At 41.3% G+C, this 14,161-nt stretch overlaps 1 protein-coding gene across 4 annotated transcripts in view; it reads right to left on the bottom strand.

Moving 5' to 3' along the window:
- Positions 1-2,997: 2,997 nt before the first annotated feature.
- The window catches only part of LOC132398406 (V-type proton ATPase 116 kDa subunit a 4-like), a 77,546-nt gene continuing 66,382 nt past the window's right edge, over positions 2,998-14,161 (bottom strand). For all 4 annotated transcript variants that reach the window (XM_059977788.1, XM_059977787.1, XM_059977790.1 and 1 more), the window contains 2 exons: positions 10,236-10,407; positions 2,998-3,433 (listed from right to left, as the gene is read on the bottom strand). In XM_059977788.1, coding sequence (XP_059833771.1) covers positions 3,340-3,433; positions 10,236-10,407 — 266 coding nt within the window. In that variant the 3' untranslated portion in view covers positions 2,998-3,339. The remainder of the gene's footprint in view (positions 3,434-10,235; positions 10,408-14,161) is intronic.

The following is a 14,161-nucleotide window of genomic DNA, read 5'->3' as shown; positions in this document are numbered from 1 at the left end:
AATAGAATGCTACAAATAGAGTGATGCCCCATTCCTATTTCTGACTTGAACACCCACATTGACCCAAGTAGACAATCTAGATAATCTCTCCATGATGTCCTCCCTTTCTACAACTGTGATACTATCTCTGATTAGCAATACCACCCCCACCACCACTTTTATCTCTCTCTCTATCCCTTTTGAAACATCTAAACACTGAAACATTCAGCAGCCATTCCTGCCCTAGTAACAAGCAGGTCTCTAATAGCCACATTATAGTTCCATATACTGACGTACACGCTTAAGTTCATTGCCCTTGATGTAATGAACATCAGAAATCATGATTTTTGGCTGCTCACTCTCTCCATTAAGCATGCTGTGGGCCTGATCTGAGATGAGACCACACACACCACCTGGGGGTCCCTTTCATGCCCACATAATCTCCTGTTTCTTTCCCTAACCAGTGAATCCCATCACCACCACTCTTCTCCTATCCCCCTTTCCCTTAAGCCATAATGCCAGCCTCTGCCAGAGACCCAGTCAATGTAAGTTCCCTGGTAGATTGTTCTCCAACCCCATGTATCTAAAATGGCATAATTATGGTTGAGCAGAATAGTCACAAGAGTACTCTGCTGTCTATTCCCTTTCCCTCAATTAGGTCACCGGATAACTGCCTCCTTCAACTTAGGGGTCACTACCTTGTTGTAGCTCTTATCTATCACCTTCATTGAACAAGTTGCAGTAGAATCTTGGCAATATTTAATCATAGTCTTAAAAGTTTTCAATATCTGGACATGATGGACGATATTAGCATAATGATATCTGGTAGAGTGGTCCAAAACAGCTCAGAACATGGGCATCACCAACAGAACTGACTGGCCATCCCCAATTGTGTCTGCAAAGGTGTGGGCAACTGCTTGAGTCTTCTACAGCAGATTATACAATGGGGTCATTGTGCTGGGATTTAGACCTAGCAATGTTGAAGAAACAGAAATATTCCCAAGTCAAAATGCTGGGCAATTTGGAATAAAGCCTGCATGAGTTAGTATTCCCGAACAGCTGCTAACTTTGTCCTTCTTGTTTTGCAAGATGCCGTTAAGTAACCTGCACAAGACATGTTGTATGTTCTGCACACAGCAACCTCCATGAGCCAGTCATACAGAGCTTGAACAGTTATGATGGTGGATGAGATACAGGCCATGTGGACTGCTTTATCCTGCATAGTGTTGAGTTCCTTGAGTATTTTTGGAGCTGAAGCACAGTTTATCTTGCTCCTGAACTTGTATCTTGCCAATGGTGGAAAGGTTTTGGGGAAATTAGAAGGCATGTCACCCAGCACAGGACGCCCAGCCTCTAACTCACTATTGAAGTCAATGGCAATAATTTGGCTGTTCCAGTCAAACTTTTTGTCACAAGGATGGTGAAGCTTGAAATCTTGGCAATTTTAATACATTGAATAATAAAGAGAAATGGTTAGGCACTCATATGGGAGATGGTCATTGCCTGGTACTTGTGTTGTGACCGTTATTTGTCACTTGTTAACCTATCCCTCAATGTTGTCTGGGTCTTACTGCAAGCAGTCTGGGCTGCTACAAGCACTTTAGACTTGCAAATGGAATTGAAAACTGTGCAATTAGCAAACACAATGTACTTAATATCCAAGGAAGTGCAATTTTTAAAAAATCTTACCTGATGTATAGATTTGAAGTATTTATAGAAAATCAGATGCTCTTGCACCTAAGGGGGCAAAAATGTTCTTTTTTTTTAAATCAGAAGGGATGATGCCAGGAATCAAGTTAAACCATAGCCGAAGACTCAACAGTGTATCAACACTGGAGACAGGACCGAAGACAGGCTCGTTCCGATCAGCATCAAGCGGGACTACCATTGAGAGGTTTCAAGTTCCTTGGTAAACTCATCACTGAAGATCTCATCTGAATGGGCTATGTGGCAATAGATGCACAACAGTGTCTCTTCTACCTCAGACAGCTCAAGAAGTTTGGCATGAGCCCCCAAATCCTCAAGACCTTCTAACAGGAGCACTGCTATTCACTATCTGGATGTGAACTTCCTTCCACTGAGGACATTTACAGCAGCAGGTGTGTAAGGAAGGCCTGAAAGATCATCGGGAACACCGGTCACCCCAACCATAAACTGTTCCAGCAGCTTCTGCCCGGCAAACGGTACCACAGCATTAAAGCCAGGACCTACAGGCTATGGAATAGCCATTAGAATTACAAATTCACATGTCTGTGCATTGTGACAGAATCATAATGCAAAGATTTTTACTCCCTCACATTGTGGGACAGATGAAAGATTTAAATAAATTCAATCAGAACTAGCAGGCTTTGTGACACAGAAGCACCAAAAAGAAGCCAATATCACTCACTTCATTACTTGCCTTCATTGCAATGTGATTGTTTTTTTTACAATCTGCTCAAAATAACAGTTATTTGTCTTCTAATACAAGACATTTAACTGGCTGCACAGAACTGATGTAATCCTTATTCTTCAACTGGGATTTTCTCAACATTCTGGTTAAATGTGTGCACCCAATCGATGCAAATAAAAGCAGCTCCTAGAACTCACGGTTCTGGCCATTGGGCTTCTGATCTGCCTTCTGGCTTCAATTTTCAATACTGACTTGCTGATGATCATGAATGAGGACTCCAGCTTGTCCTCTAATTCCCCCACCTCCCAGGTCTCTAAATCCTAACCAGAACCCCCTTCTGTTCCCAAAACCAAATCTTAAAACACTACATCAAAGCCACAAGCTCAACATGATTTTGACTGGAGGAGTCCACAGAAAACATTGTATGTCTGTACTTCAAAACAACAATCAAAAATTGTAAAAGGAGTTAGCATTTATGGCATCTAGATTTAAGATGTGGTAGCATGTGTTCTGAAAAAGCCTTTAAATAAGGAGGCTCCCACCCTTTGTCTAAATTGTGTCATGTAAGGCAGAAACCCCTAATTCATGACTGAACAAACCTTACCAAATGAAGCAAACACAATTAATTTTTAGGTAATCAAAATTAGATTTTTGTTTCTCCCCCCAGAAAAAGTCACATTTTATGCAGAGAATACGAATATGAACACAGGGATACTGAATACATTTGCCATATACATGCTCTATTTTACCATAACTTTCTCTCCACAACCCCCTCAAAATATCACCTGCATATTGGTATTCCTATACTTGAAAAATTTAAATTTTAAGATGTACGTCTCTTTAAATATCAACAATTTTTATGTTAATTGATTAGCAAGATCCATGGGTGATTTGATTTCAATTTAAACAATCTTTTGAATCTATAGCTTAGATGTCTTTTGTTTCAATGTTTCATTTTAAATTCCATTTCATTCATCTGGATTTCCATCTAGAATCGATTTGAATGAGAAGGGGTTAAACTTGTGGCCAGCTCCACTGTAGAACTTGTTCTGGAACTCCACCCTAGAGAAGATAAAAAAAAAATGGATAGTTTGAAATTCATTGAAGGTAATAAATTTTTTGAACACACACACACACACACACACACACGTATTGAATGCTTGTCATATTTGATTAGTTCTGCTATGTATTCCCATGACTTGTTCTATGTACAGAAATGCAAGAGCATCCTATGAACCAGGTCAAGTATAGATCTCTCAGTGGGTATGTATTTTGGAGACAATGACAACTCCTTGAATTTTACCACGACCTTGGAGAAGGATAAAAGTAGATGATATATGAATGTATTCAATTGGTGGAGGGCAAATGATAATGATAGTAGGCAGGAACTTGGGAAAGTAAATTGGGAACGGATGTATTCTGGGAAATGCACAACAGAAAAGTAGAGGTTGTTTAGGGAGCACTTACATAGGGTTCTGGATAGGTTTTCCTCATTTGAGACAGGGAAAGAATGGTAGGGTGAAGCATCGATCATTTTCAAGAGGGAGAAAAATCCACTTCAGGTTCAGGAAGCAAGTAAAAGACAGTGCTCTAGAGAGTTATATGGTGGCCAGCAAAGAGCTGAAGAATGGACTTGGAGCTAAAAGGGATGAGAGGGCCCTGGTGAGTAGAATTAAGGAAAACCCCAAGGCTTTCTATGTGTATGTGAAGAACAAGGGGATGACTAGAATGACAGTAGGATTGGTCAGGAATAAAAAAGGAAATGTGCCTGGAGTCAGATAGAGGAGATTCTTAATGAATACTTTGCTTTAGTATTGAGGACAGAATAGAATAGGTTGACATGCTGGAACATGTCAACGTTAAGCAAATGGATGTGCTGGAGCATTTAAAAACCATTAGGACAGACAAGTCCTTGGGGCCAGGGGGAATATACCCCTAGTTACTACAGGAAACAAGGGAAGAAACCGCTGTGCCTTTGATGATAAACTTTGCGTCCTCACTAGGTAAAGGAATAGTAACAGATTAAAGGGTGGCAAATGTGATTCCTTTATTCAAGAAAGATAATAGGGATAATACTGGGAATTATAGAACTGTGAGTCTCACATCAGTGGTGGGAAAACTATTGGAGAGGATTCTTAGAGACAGGACTTGAGCATTTGGAGAAGCATAGATGGATTAGGGATAGTCCGAATGGTTCAGAATGACTTTTTTTTTTAAAAGGGCAGCTCATGCCTCATGAGCCTGATTGAGGAATTGACAAAACATATTGATGAAGGTAGAGCAGTGGATGTTGTGTTTATGGATTTTAGTAAGGCATTTGGCAAGATTTCCAACAGTAGGCTCAGGAGGCATGGAATCCAGGGAAACTTGCCTGGCATGGGTTCAGAATTGGCTTGCCCACAGAAGGCAGAGTGTTAGTAGATAGAGAGCATGTTTCTTGGAGGTCAGTGACCAGTAGTGTTCCTTAGGGATCTGTCCTGGAACCCCTGCTCTTTGAGATACTTATAAAAGAGTTAGATGAAGAAGTGGAAAGGTGGGTCAGTAAGTTTACAGATGATGCCTAGGTTGGTGGTATTGTGGATAGTGGGTATTGTCTTAGGATAAAAGGGGACATTAATAGGATGCAGAGCTGGGCTGAGAAGTGACAGGTGAGAGTTCAGACTGGAGAAGTGTGAAGTGATACATTCTATAAGTTTGAATTTGAAGACGGTAAAAGATTCTTGGAAATTTGATGGAACAGAGGGACCTTGGGAGTTCATGTGCATAGATTCCTCTAAGTTTTTACACGGAGTGTTAGGTGCATGGAATGAACTCAAAGGAGTGATGGTTGAGGCAGATACATCGGGGACATACAAGAGACTGTTAGACATGCAAATGAAAGAAAACTGGAGGGTCATGTAGGAGGGAAGGGTTAGATTGATTTATTGTAGGTTAAAACATCCTGTTCTATTCTGCACTGAACTGCTCCATTTTCTGTGTTCTGTTTCAGAAATCAAACATTGTCCGCATCATTCACATTCATAAGCTTGAGAGTTTCACTCTTCCTCTGGTAAACTTGTTAGTATCCAATAGATCTGCTGGTCAATTATTCTACTGCAGTTCATGGGATTTCACTAAATCTGATTGGTTAGCACATTACCTACATTATAACACTGCCTAATTTAAACATTTCCTTTGTTTCTGGCACCTTAATTTGTGAATGGTAATATGCAAATTCTCTCCTACCTAAGTAAAATACAAATTGGAATAAATTGGAAATGTGAAACTCCTAACTTGTAGGTTTTGGAAGCTGGGGATGGAGATTGCATATTCTAAAATAAATGACTGAAAAGACATCCCAGCAGTAGCGAGAACAGGGCTCTTGGTTTAAAAGCTGTCTGCGCAGCTTATTATAGCTTCAACTTGACGTTCCAAATGAACAACTAGGAGCATGGCTCAAGGGAGCTAGCAGATGCTAAACTTCTAAAGCTTCAGAATAGAATTCTAAGAATGCAGATTTAATTCTTGGGGTCTGATTTCCAATTTCAGCTTTGAAGAATTACATTGCATATTATTTTCGCGTCTATACAAAAAAAAAATGGCAAGATGGCACCTACAAGTGGTGACTCTTTGCATTCGGCTCTGAAGGGTATCTTCAAATATCCCTGTTGAGGACTACTGCAGCTGGAATCCACAGTCATTCATGGGTACTTAAGTAATATCATTTTTAAAAATTTATCAATCCTTCAAAATCGACAGACCCTGATTGGCAAACTCAAATCATGAGTGCAGTTCCGCTTTAAGGTAAAGGAAGCGAGAAAGGTAGGTTGGGTTGCAGGTATAATTGAAACACAGAGCCCTTAGACCCCCCCCCCCCCCCCACTCTGCACTATACTGCTGGTGAATGTACAGTCTCTGGAAAATAAAACAAGACCTCAGAGCAAGTTGCAGCACCTGAGAGACATCAGGACTGCTGTGAATTTTGCTCTATGGAAACATGGCTATCCCTCGCCATTTCGGACACAGCGCTTCAGCCTGAGGGTTTTCACTATCCACCATAAAGACTGAACAACTGAGTTCTTTAAAGGGCAGAGGAGTTGAAATATGCTTCATGATCAACAGATCATGGTGCACAGATGTGGCAGTTCTACCTCAATCCTGCTCACTGACCTGGAACGTCTTCTGGTCAAGTGTCCACTTTACCTGCCGACGCAAAGTCAAGCAGCTGAGGACCATGACCAGCAGCCTCGAAACTGTGCACCCCAATGCCTCCCCACTCATTCTGGGGGATTTCAACCAGGCTAACTGGTTGAACAACTACCACCAACATATCATCTGTGGATCCAGAGGAGCCTGACCACTGTTATATCACCATAAAGAACATTTACTGGGTTATCCCGAGCCCACACTTTGGAAAGTCTGATCACCCGGCTGCACTTCTACTCCCTGGGTCTGAGACCAAAGACTGCAGCATCAATGAGGAGGACCAGAGTATGAGGGCTTACGGGACTGCTTTGAGTTTCTGGACCGGACAATGTTATGGGAAATGAATATGAATTCACCACAGTTATCACCAACTTCATTAAGATCTGTGTGTATAAGGACATGCCTTTCAGAACATACCGGACATACCCAAACCCTTGTCGTGGATGAACTAAGAGGTTCATAGACTGCTGAGGAGTAGATCCGTGGCATTGAAGACCTGTGATCCAAGAGGGCCAGGTACTACTTACAAAAACCATTTTAAAAGTGAAAAAAACAATTCTGATTGGAGATAGAGATGGAATCGGATGCACATCAACTCTGTTAGGGTTTGCAGGCCATTACCTCCTACAAAGTGAAACCTAACATCATGAATGGCAGTGATGCTTCACTCCCAGATGAGCTCAATAACTTTTATGCCTGCTTTGAGAGGGAGAATAAAACTACCCCTGTGCAACTCCCTGCAGCTTCCAGTGACCCTGTATTCCTGTCTTGTAGGCCGATGTGAGAACATCTTTCAAGAGGGTGAACCCTTGCAAGGCACCAGGCCCTGATGTTGAACCTGGTAGGGCACTAAAATCCTGTGCCAATCATCTGGCGGGAGAGTTCAAGGACATCTTCAATCTCTCACTTCTGCAGTCAGAGGTTCCCACCTACATCAAAGGGCGACAATCATACCAGAGCCCAGGAAGAGCAGGTTGAGCTACCTCAAAACCATCACCTAGTTGAACTCACATCTATTGTGATGAGGTGCTTTGAGAGGTTGAACATGGCTGGAATTGACTCCTACCCAAGCAGGGATCTGGACCCACTGCAATTTGCCTGTCGCCACAATAGGTCCATAGTGGATACAATCTCATTGGTCTCCACTTTGCCATGAATCATCTGGACAATAACATTACCTAGGTCAGGCTGCATTACAACTCAGCGTTCAACACCATCACACCCTCAGTACTAATCAACGAGCTCAAAAATCTGGGCTTCTGTACCTCCCTTTGCAAATGGATCCTGACTTCCTCTTCGGGAGACCACTGTGCAGTTTGGAAATATCTCCTCCTCGCAATCAGCACTGGGCACCTCAAGGATGCATGCTTAATCCACTTCTCTACTCTCCTGCACCCACAGCTATGTGGCTAGGCATGCTCGAGCGTCATCAATAAATTGGCACAATTTCAGATGGTGATGAGGTGGTGTAGTGGAGCAAGGTAGATCAGCTGACTGAGTTATGTCACAACAACGTCCTTGCACTCAATTTCAGTAAGACCAAGGAATTGACTGTGGACTGCAAGAAGAGGAAGTCAAGGGAACATAAACCAGTCTTCATCAATGGATTAGGAGTTTCAAATATCTGGGTGTCAACATCTTTGAAGATCTACAGTATCCCAAGTCCAGCATATTCATACAATTACAAAGGCAGCAAAATAGCAGCTATGCTCATTAGGAGTTAGAGGAGACTTGGTATGTTACCAAAGACTCGCGCAAACTTCTACACATGTTCTGTGGAGAGCTTTCTAACTGGTTGCAACACCGTCTGGTTTGGAAGGGCCACTGCACAGGATCAGAAAAAGTTGCAGAATGTTGCAAACTCTGTCAGCTCCATCATGGGCGCTAGCCTCCCCAGCATAGGGGACACCTTCAAAAGTCAATGCCTCAAGAAAGGTGGCATCCATCAATAGGGATCCCCACCCCATCACCCAGGATATGTCGTCTTCTCATTGAGGTGGTATAAGAGCCTGAAGACTCACATTCAACATTTTAGGAACAGCTTCTTTCCCTCTGCCAGATTTCAGATTAGACAATGTACACTACAATTTTTTTTGCTCTTTTTGCATTAAAATGTAATATTTATATTTCTTATTGTAATTTATAGTTTTTTAAATTATATATTGCCATATACTGCTGCTCAAAACAAGAAATTTCACAACATAAACCTGATACTGGAAAATAAAAGATTCTATTTAGCTTGGCAGGTAATGGTGGGCTTGCACAGAGCTTTTTGCTTTTCCAGGTGTGACAGGTTTGGGGTGGTAGAGAGGCAAAAAGCTTCATGGCTCTAATGATCCCAGTCTAATCCTGACTATGTGATGTTTGCATGCTTTCTCCATGACATGGTGGCTTCTTTGAGACACTCTAGTTTGCTCCCACATCCCAAAGGGTTGCTAGGTTAATTAACAACTATAAATCATCCTTGGAGTGCAGGTAGTGTAGAAGTTGAAAAGGAGGGAGATTGATGATCAACACAAACTTAGTGGCCTGACAAGCCCTTTTCTGTGTTACTTTATATATTTTTTTAAATTGCGGAGTACGCTCTTTTTGCCCTTCAAGCTGTGCCACCCCAGCAACCTCAGCACCTGAATTAAACCTAGCTTGATCATGGGACAATTTACAATGACCAATTAACCCACCTGGTATGTCTTTGGATTGTGGCAGCACCCAGGAAAAACCCTACGCATTCCACAAGGAGGACATACAGAAACTCCTTACAGAACGACACTGGAATTGAGCTCTCAGAAGTCCCAAGCTGCAATAGCATCACACTGACATCTATGGTGCCCTCTGATGACTACATCCAATGGCACTCAATGACTTATGAAGCCACTCAATACTGGGCACTCCTGCACTTGCAAAGCTAAAAGTTGAGTTTAGTGTGCCATTCCATTGACCCTTCATCAGCAGAAACTAACCAGTGGAAGCAGTCAGAATTGAACTCCAAGTTCTCAAAGTAGAAATTAGTTTGTTGCTATTTCAATGCTATACTCATTAGTGAGGTATTTGAACAAAGATGACGTAGCCCTAGAACAATAGGTTTTGTGAAAATAAGAGATGAAGGTAACTCAAACTGAAACAATAGCCCTCATAAAGCAACTTATATGCATCAGACCATAAAAAAAGCAGAATTTGGCCACTTGGTTCATTGAGCCTGTTCCACCTTTCGATCATTGCTGATTTATTATCCATCTCAACCTTATTATCCTGCCTTCTCCCCGTAACTTTTGACGCCCTGATTAATCAAGAATCTATCAACTTCTGCTATAAATATACCCAATGACTTGGCCTCTACAGCCATCTGTGGAAATGAATTCCACAGATTGACTATCCTTTGGCTAAAGAAATTCCTCATCTCTGTTCTAAAAGGACATTCTTCTATTCAGAGGCTGTAGCCTCTGGCCTTATACTCCCTCCACTATTGAAAACAGCTTCTACATGTCCATTCTACCTAGGCCTTTTGATAGGTTTAAATAAGATTTCCACCCCCCCCCCTTCTTCTTCTAAACTCCAATGAGTGCAGGCCCAGAACCATTAAACACTCCTCATGCATTAACCCTTTCATTCCTGTAATCACTCGTGAACCTCCTCTGAACTCTCTCCAATGCCAACACATCACTTAGATTGAAATACTCACCAATGAAGACGCAGTGCATGAAGAAAGGCTGACAATCCTTCCATCACTAACAGAATGGCAACGGTTAACACAGCAAAAATTGCAAAAATGATGAAGACACCAATCAGACCACCCCAGGAAGCACTACTCAGTCCAATGTGCATGACCATGGTCCAAAGGACTTCAGACAGCTCTAGAAATAAAGGAGACTGTGTTGTAATATTTTAAAATAGACATGACATTCTGAGTGGACTACTGAGACAAGGGTTTTTCCTGATTAGGATTGCAAGATTTCAGGATTTTTGTTTAATAATTCATAGTTCCTCTATGCATCCTCTTTGCAAGTGATTCTGAAGTACAGTTCTGACATGCAGCTTGCTCTCTATCTTGCACTTGATAGACTAAGTAGTTCCAGGCTTCAATAACCATTTATTTTATGGTGCAAGATTAAGGCTATAGCAGTTTTCACTGAATATTTATGTTAATGTATCGTGAAGATGCAGCAAACTGAATATCAAGACCATACACCCCATCCTGTAACGGTTGCTGAACCTTGGGATTGCACCTAGCCTAGATACATCTCATGGTCAACTGCAGTGACATCAGGAAGACTGCTTCCCTCCACTTCCAGCACTGGCTTATTACATCACTATCTCATCCACTGCGGACACACATTTATCTCTGTGCTCATGTATTCTACCAAATTCCTGGCAAACATGTCATTTTCTACCCTTCATAAACCTCACATCACAGTGAAACCTGGGAAAAGAAAGCAAAATTCTCAATCTGGTTTTCAAAATCTCTCCTTGCCTCGTTTCCTTGGTTGTACAATCGCTCATACAGACAATCTGCTGTTATTACTGCTACAGTTCTGAATCTTTGTCAGCATCCTATTTTAATTGTTCCATCATTGATTACGTTTTCAAATGCCCTAGCTCTAAGCTCTTGAATTCCCTCTACACGGTGTTTTACCTGTCCACCCTTCAGACACTATCTGACTAGCCAATCTTTTGGTCATGTCCAAGTACACAAGAACAAAATAATAGAAGCATTATAGACCAGGCCCCTTGAGCTTGCCTCACTGTTAAATATAGTCATGGCTGACCTACTTTCGGACTTCAGAAGAGCACTAAAGTGCTCAACTCTGAGATCTTTCAAAATTACCCAAAGTTTAAACATCTCTAGAATTCATGTCTGCAGCCCTCTGGGAGAGAGAATTTTAGAGATTCACCATTCCTTGTGAAGTTAGGAATTCTGTGATAACCTGAAAACAGTCATGCTGGAAATCTTGTATCAAGACAGAAAATACTTATCTCTGCACTTCTTGGCTCTGCACTCCCTAATAGTCTGTCCAGATTAATAGCTAATCCTCTTGTTAGACACACTTTGCGTATATGGGCTCAGTTTAGGAAATCCTCTGGTTTCCATGGTTTTTCCGTTTCCAGCCCTGTCGTACATAATCACCTTTTTTAACCTACTACGTATGATTCAGCATTCCATGTTTGGTATAGGAAGGGCATTAGACATTTTGAAGATCTTTTCATTGATAATCGCTTCGCTTCTTTTCAGCAGCTCTCTGTTAAGTTCAATTTGCCCAATGCTCATTTTTTTAGATATCTCCAAATTAGACACTTTATTGCTCCTCTAATTCCTAACTTTCCTGAAATGCCTGCAAAAAATGCTATGGACTTATTTCTTTCCATTAATCCACTAGGTAAAGGTTTAATATCAATTATTCAAGATAAATTAGCAGCCTTACGACGGGCCCCTGTGGATAAAATTAAAATGGCATGGGAGCAGGATTTAAATACCTCCTTATCTGATGAGAGTTGGGACTCGATTCTCAAATTGGTTACCTCAACCTCTCTTTGTGCTCGCCATTGCCTTTTACAGTTTAAGATTGTTCATAGAGCCCATATGGCTAAATCTAAACTATCTCGTTTCTACCCTAACATTAGTCTGCTTTGTGATAAATGCAAGAAGGGCGAGGCCTCTCTCATTCATATGTACTGGTTCTGTCCTAGCTTGGAGACATTTTGGAAAGATGTCTTCACTACGTTATCGTATATTCTGAATCAGCACCTAGAACCAAATCCCTTAATTGCTTTGTTCGGTTTCTGGGGCGAGACAGATTTACGTCTGAGTCCGACCAAATGCCGAATATTATCCTTTGCCTCTCTCCTGGCGAGACGCTTGATCCTCCTTAGATGGAGAGATGTTGCCCCGCCCACTCATGCTCAATGGCTTAACGGCATTATGGCCTGCTTGGATCTCGAAAAAATTCATTATTCAGTTCTTAATTCAGATCTAAAGTTCCATAAGGTCTGGGGACCTTTTATCGAGTACTTTCATAACCTTCCTCTTGACTAGGGTTTTTTTCCTTTCGGTCCCTTGCTTTCAGCTCCCTTTTTTTTCTGGTAGTAGGCATTATTATCCTCTGTTGCTAGGTGTATTCACAGTCTGGGAGTTTGATTGTCCTGATTTATATTCTCTATATTGTGTTGTGGTTGGTCTGGAGTTTTTTTTGTGTTGTGGGGCTTGGGGAGGATACTAAGTTTACTTGTCTTCAATTTAGGTGCTTTTTTAAAAAATTCTCTTTCTTTGTATCATATTGTCATTGTATGCTTAATTTTGCACTGTATTAATGTTCCTCATTTTGATTTGGGGTTTTTAATTTGTAAAATGTATAAAAAAAACTAGTAAAAAAAAAGAAAAAAGACAGAAAATACTGGAAATACGCAGTTGCTCAGATTAATGCCCTTCGGCTGAACTGAAAGTCATGGAACTAAATATCTAACCCTGCTTCTCCGTCTATAGATGCTGCCCGAGCCCCAGAATATCATTTTGATTTGATCACTGTGATGTAGCTTGGACATTTAAAAGTTCTAAACAAACAAGTAGCTGTTGAAACTGATACCAATAAGACCACAAGATATGGGAGCAGAATTAGGCCATTCAGCCCATCAAGTCTACTCTGCCATTCTGTCATGCTGATTTATTATCCTGCTCAACCCCAGTCTCCTGCCTTCTCCCAGTAACCTTGATGCTCCAAATAATCAAGAACCCATCAACCTCCATTTTAATTATACTCAATGACTTGGCTCCAGAGCCATCTGTGACAATGTTTTGAACAGATGCATAACCCTCTACCTGAAAAAATTCCTCCTCATCCTTGTTCTAAATGGACATACCTCTATTCTGACGCTGTGATCACTGGTCTTGGACTCATCTACTACAGGAAACTTCCTCTCAACATCAACTCTATTTAGGCCTTTCAATATTCAATAGGCTTCAATGAGATCCTCCCACACCTCCCCACCATTCTTCTAAACTCCATCAATTACAGGCAAAGGACCATCAACTGCTCTTCACATGTTAAACCTATCATTCTGAAATCATTCTGTGAACCTCCTCTGGACCTTCTCCAATGCCAACATATTTTCTTGGATAAGTCACCCAAAACTGCTCACAATACTCTAAGTGTGGTCTATCAATGCCTTATAAAGCCTCAGCGTTAAATCCTATAGTTCTCTCAAAAAAAATGCTAACATTGCATTTGCCTCCCTTACCATCGATTCAACCTGTCAGTTAACCTTTAATGAATCCTGCAGAAGGACTCCCAATTCCCTTTGCACCTCAGATTTTTGAATTTTCTCCCCATTTAGTCTATGCCTCGATTCCTCCTCCCAGAGGACTTGACCATGCACTTTCCTACACATATGCCATCTACAACTTTGAATTGCCCCCACAAATGCCAGCCATTGCTGTTCTACCATCAAACCTGCTGGTGTCGCCTTTCAATCAACTTCGACTAGTCTCTCTCTCATGCTGCTGTAAATCCCTTTACTCCAGTGTAGTACTGATGCATCTGGCTTTAGTCAGTCTCGCTCTCTCTCTCTCTCAAATTGTAGGGTAAATTATATCATATTATGATCACTCCCTCCCAA

The sequence above is a fragment of the Hypanus sabinus genome, chromosome 8 (genome assembly GCF_030144855.1).
Source record: "Hypanus sabinus isolate sHypSab1 chromosome 8, sHypSab1.hap1, whole genome shotgun sequence".
Classification (NCBI taxonomy): domain Eukaryota; kingdom Metazoa; phylum Chordata; class Chondrichthyes; order Myliobatiformes; family Dasyatidae; genus Hypanus; species Hypanus sabinus.
Note: the sequence above shows the minus strand (reverse complement) of the source record. Positions and strands in the feature narration are given on the sequence as shown.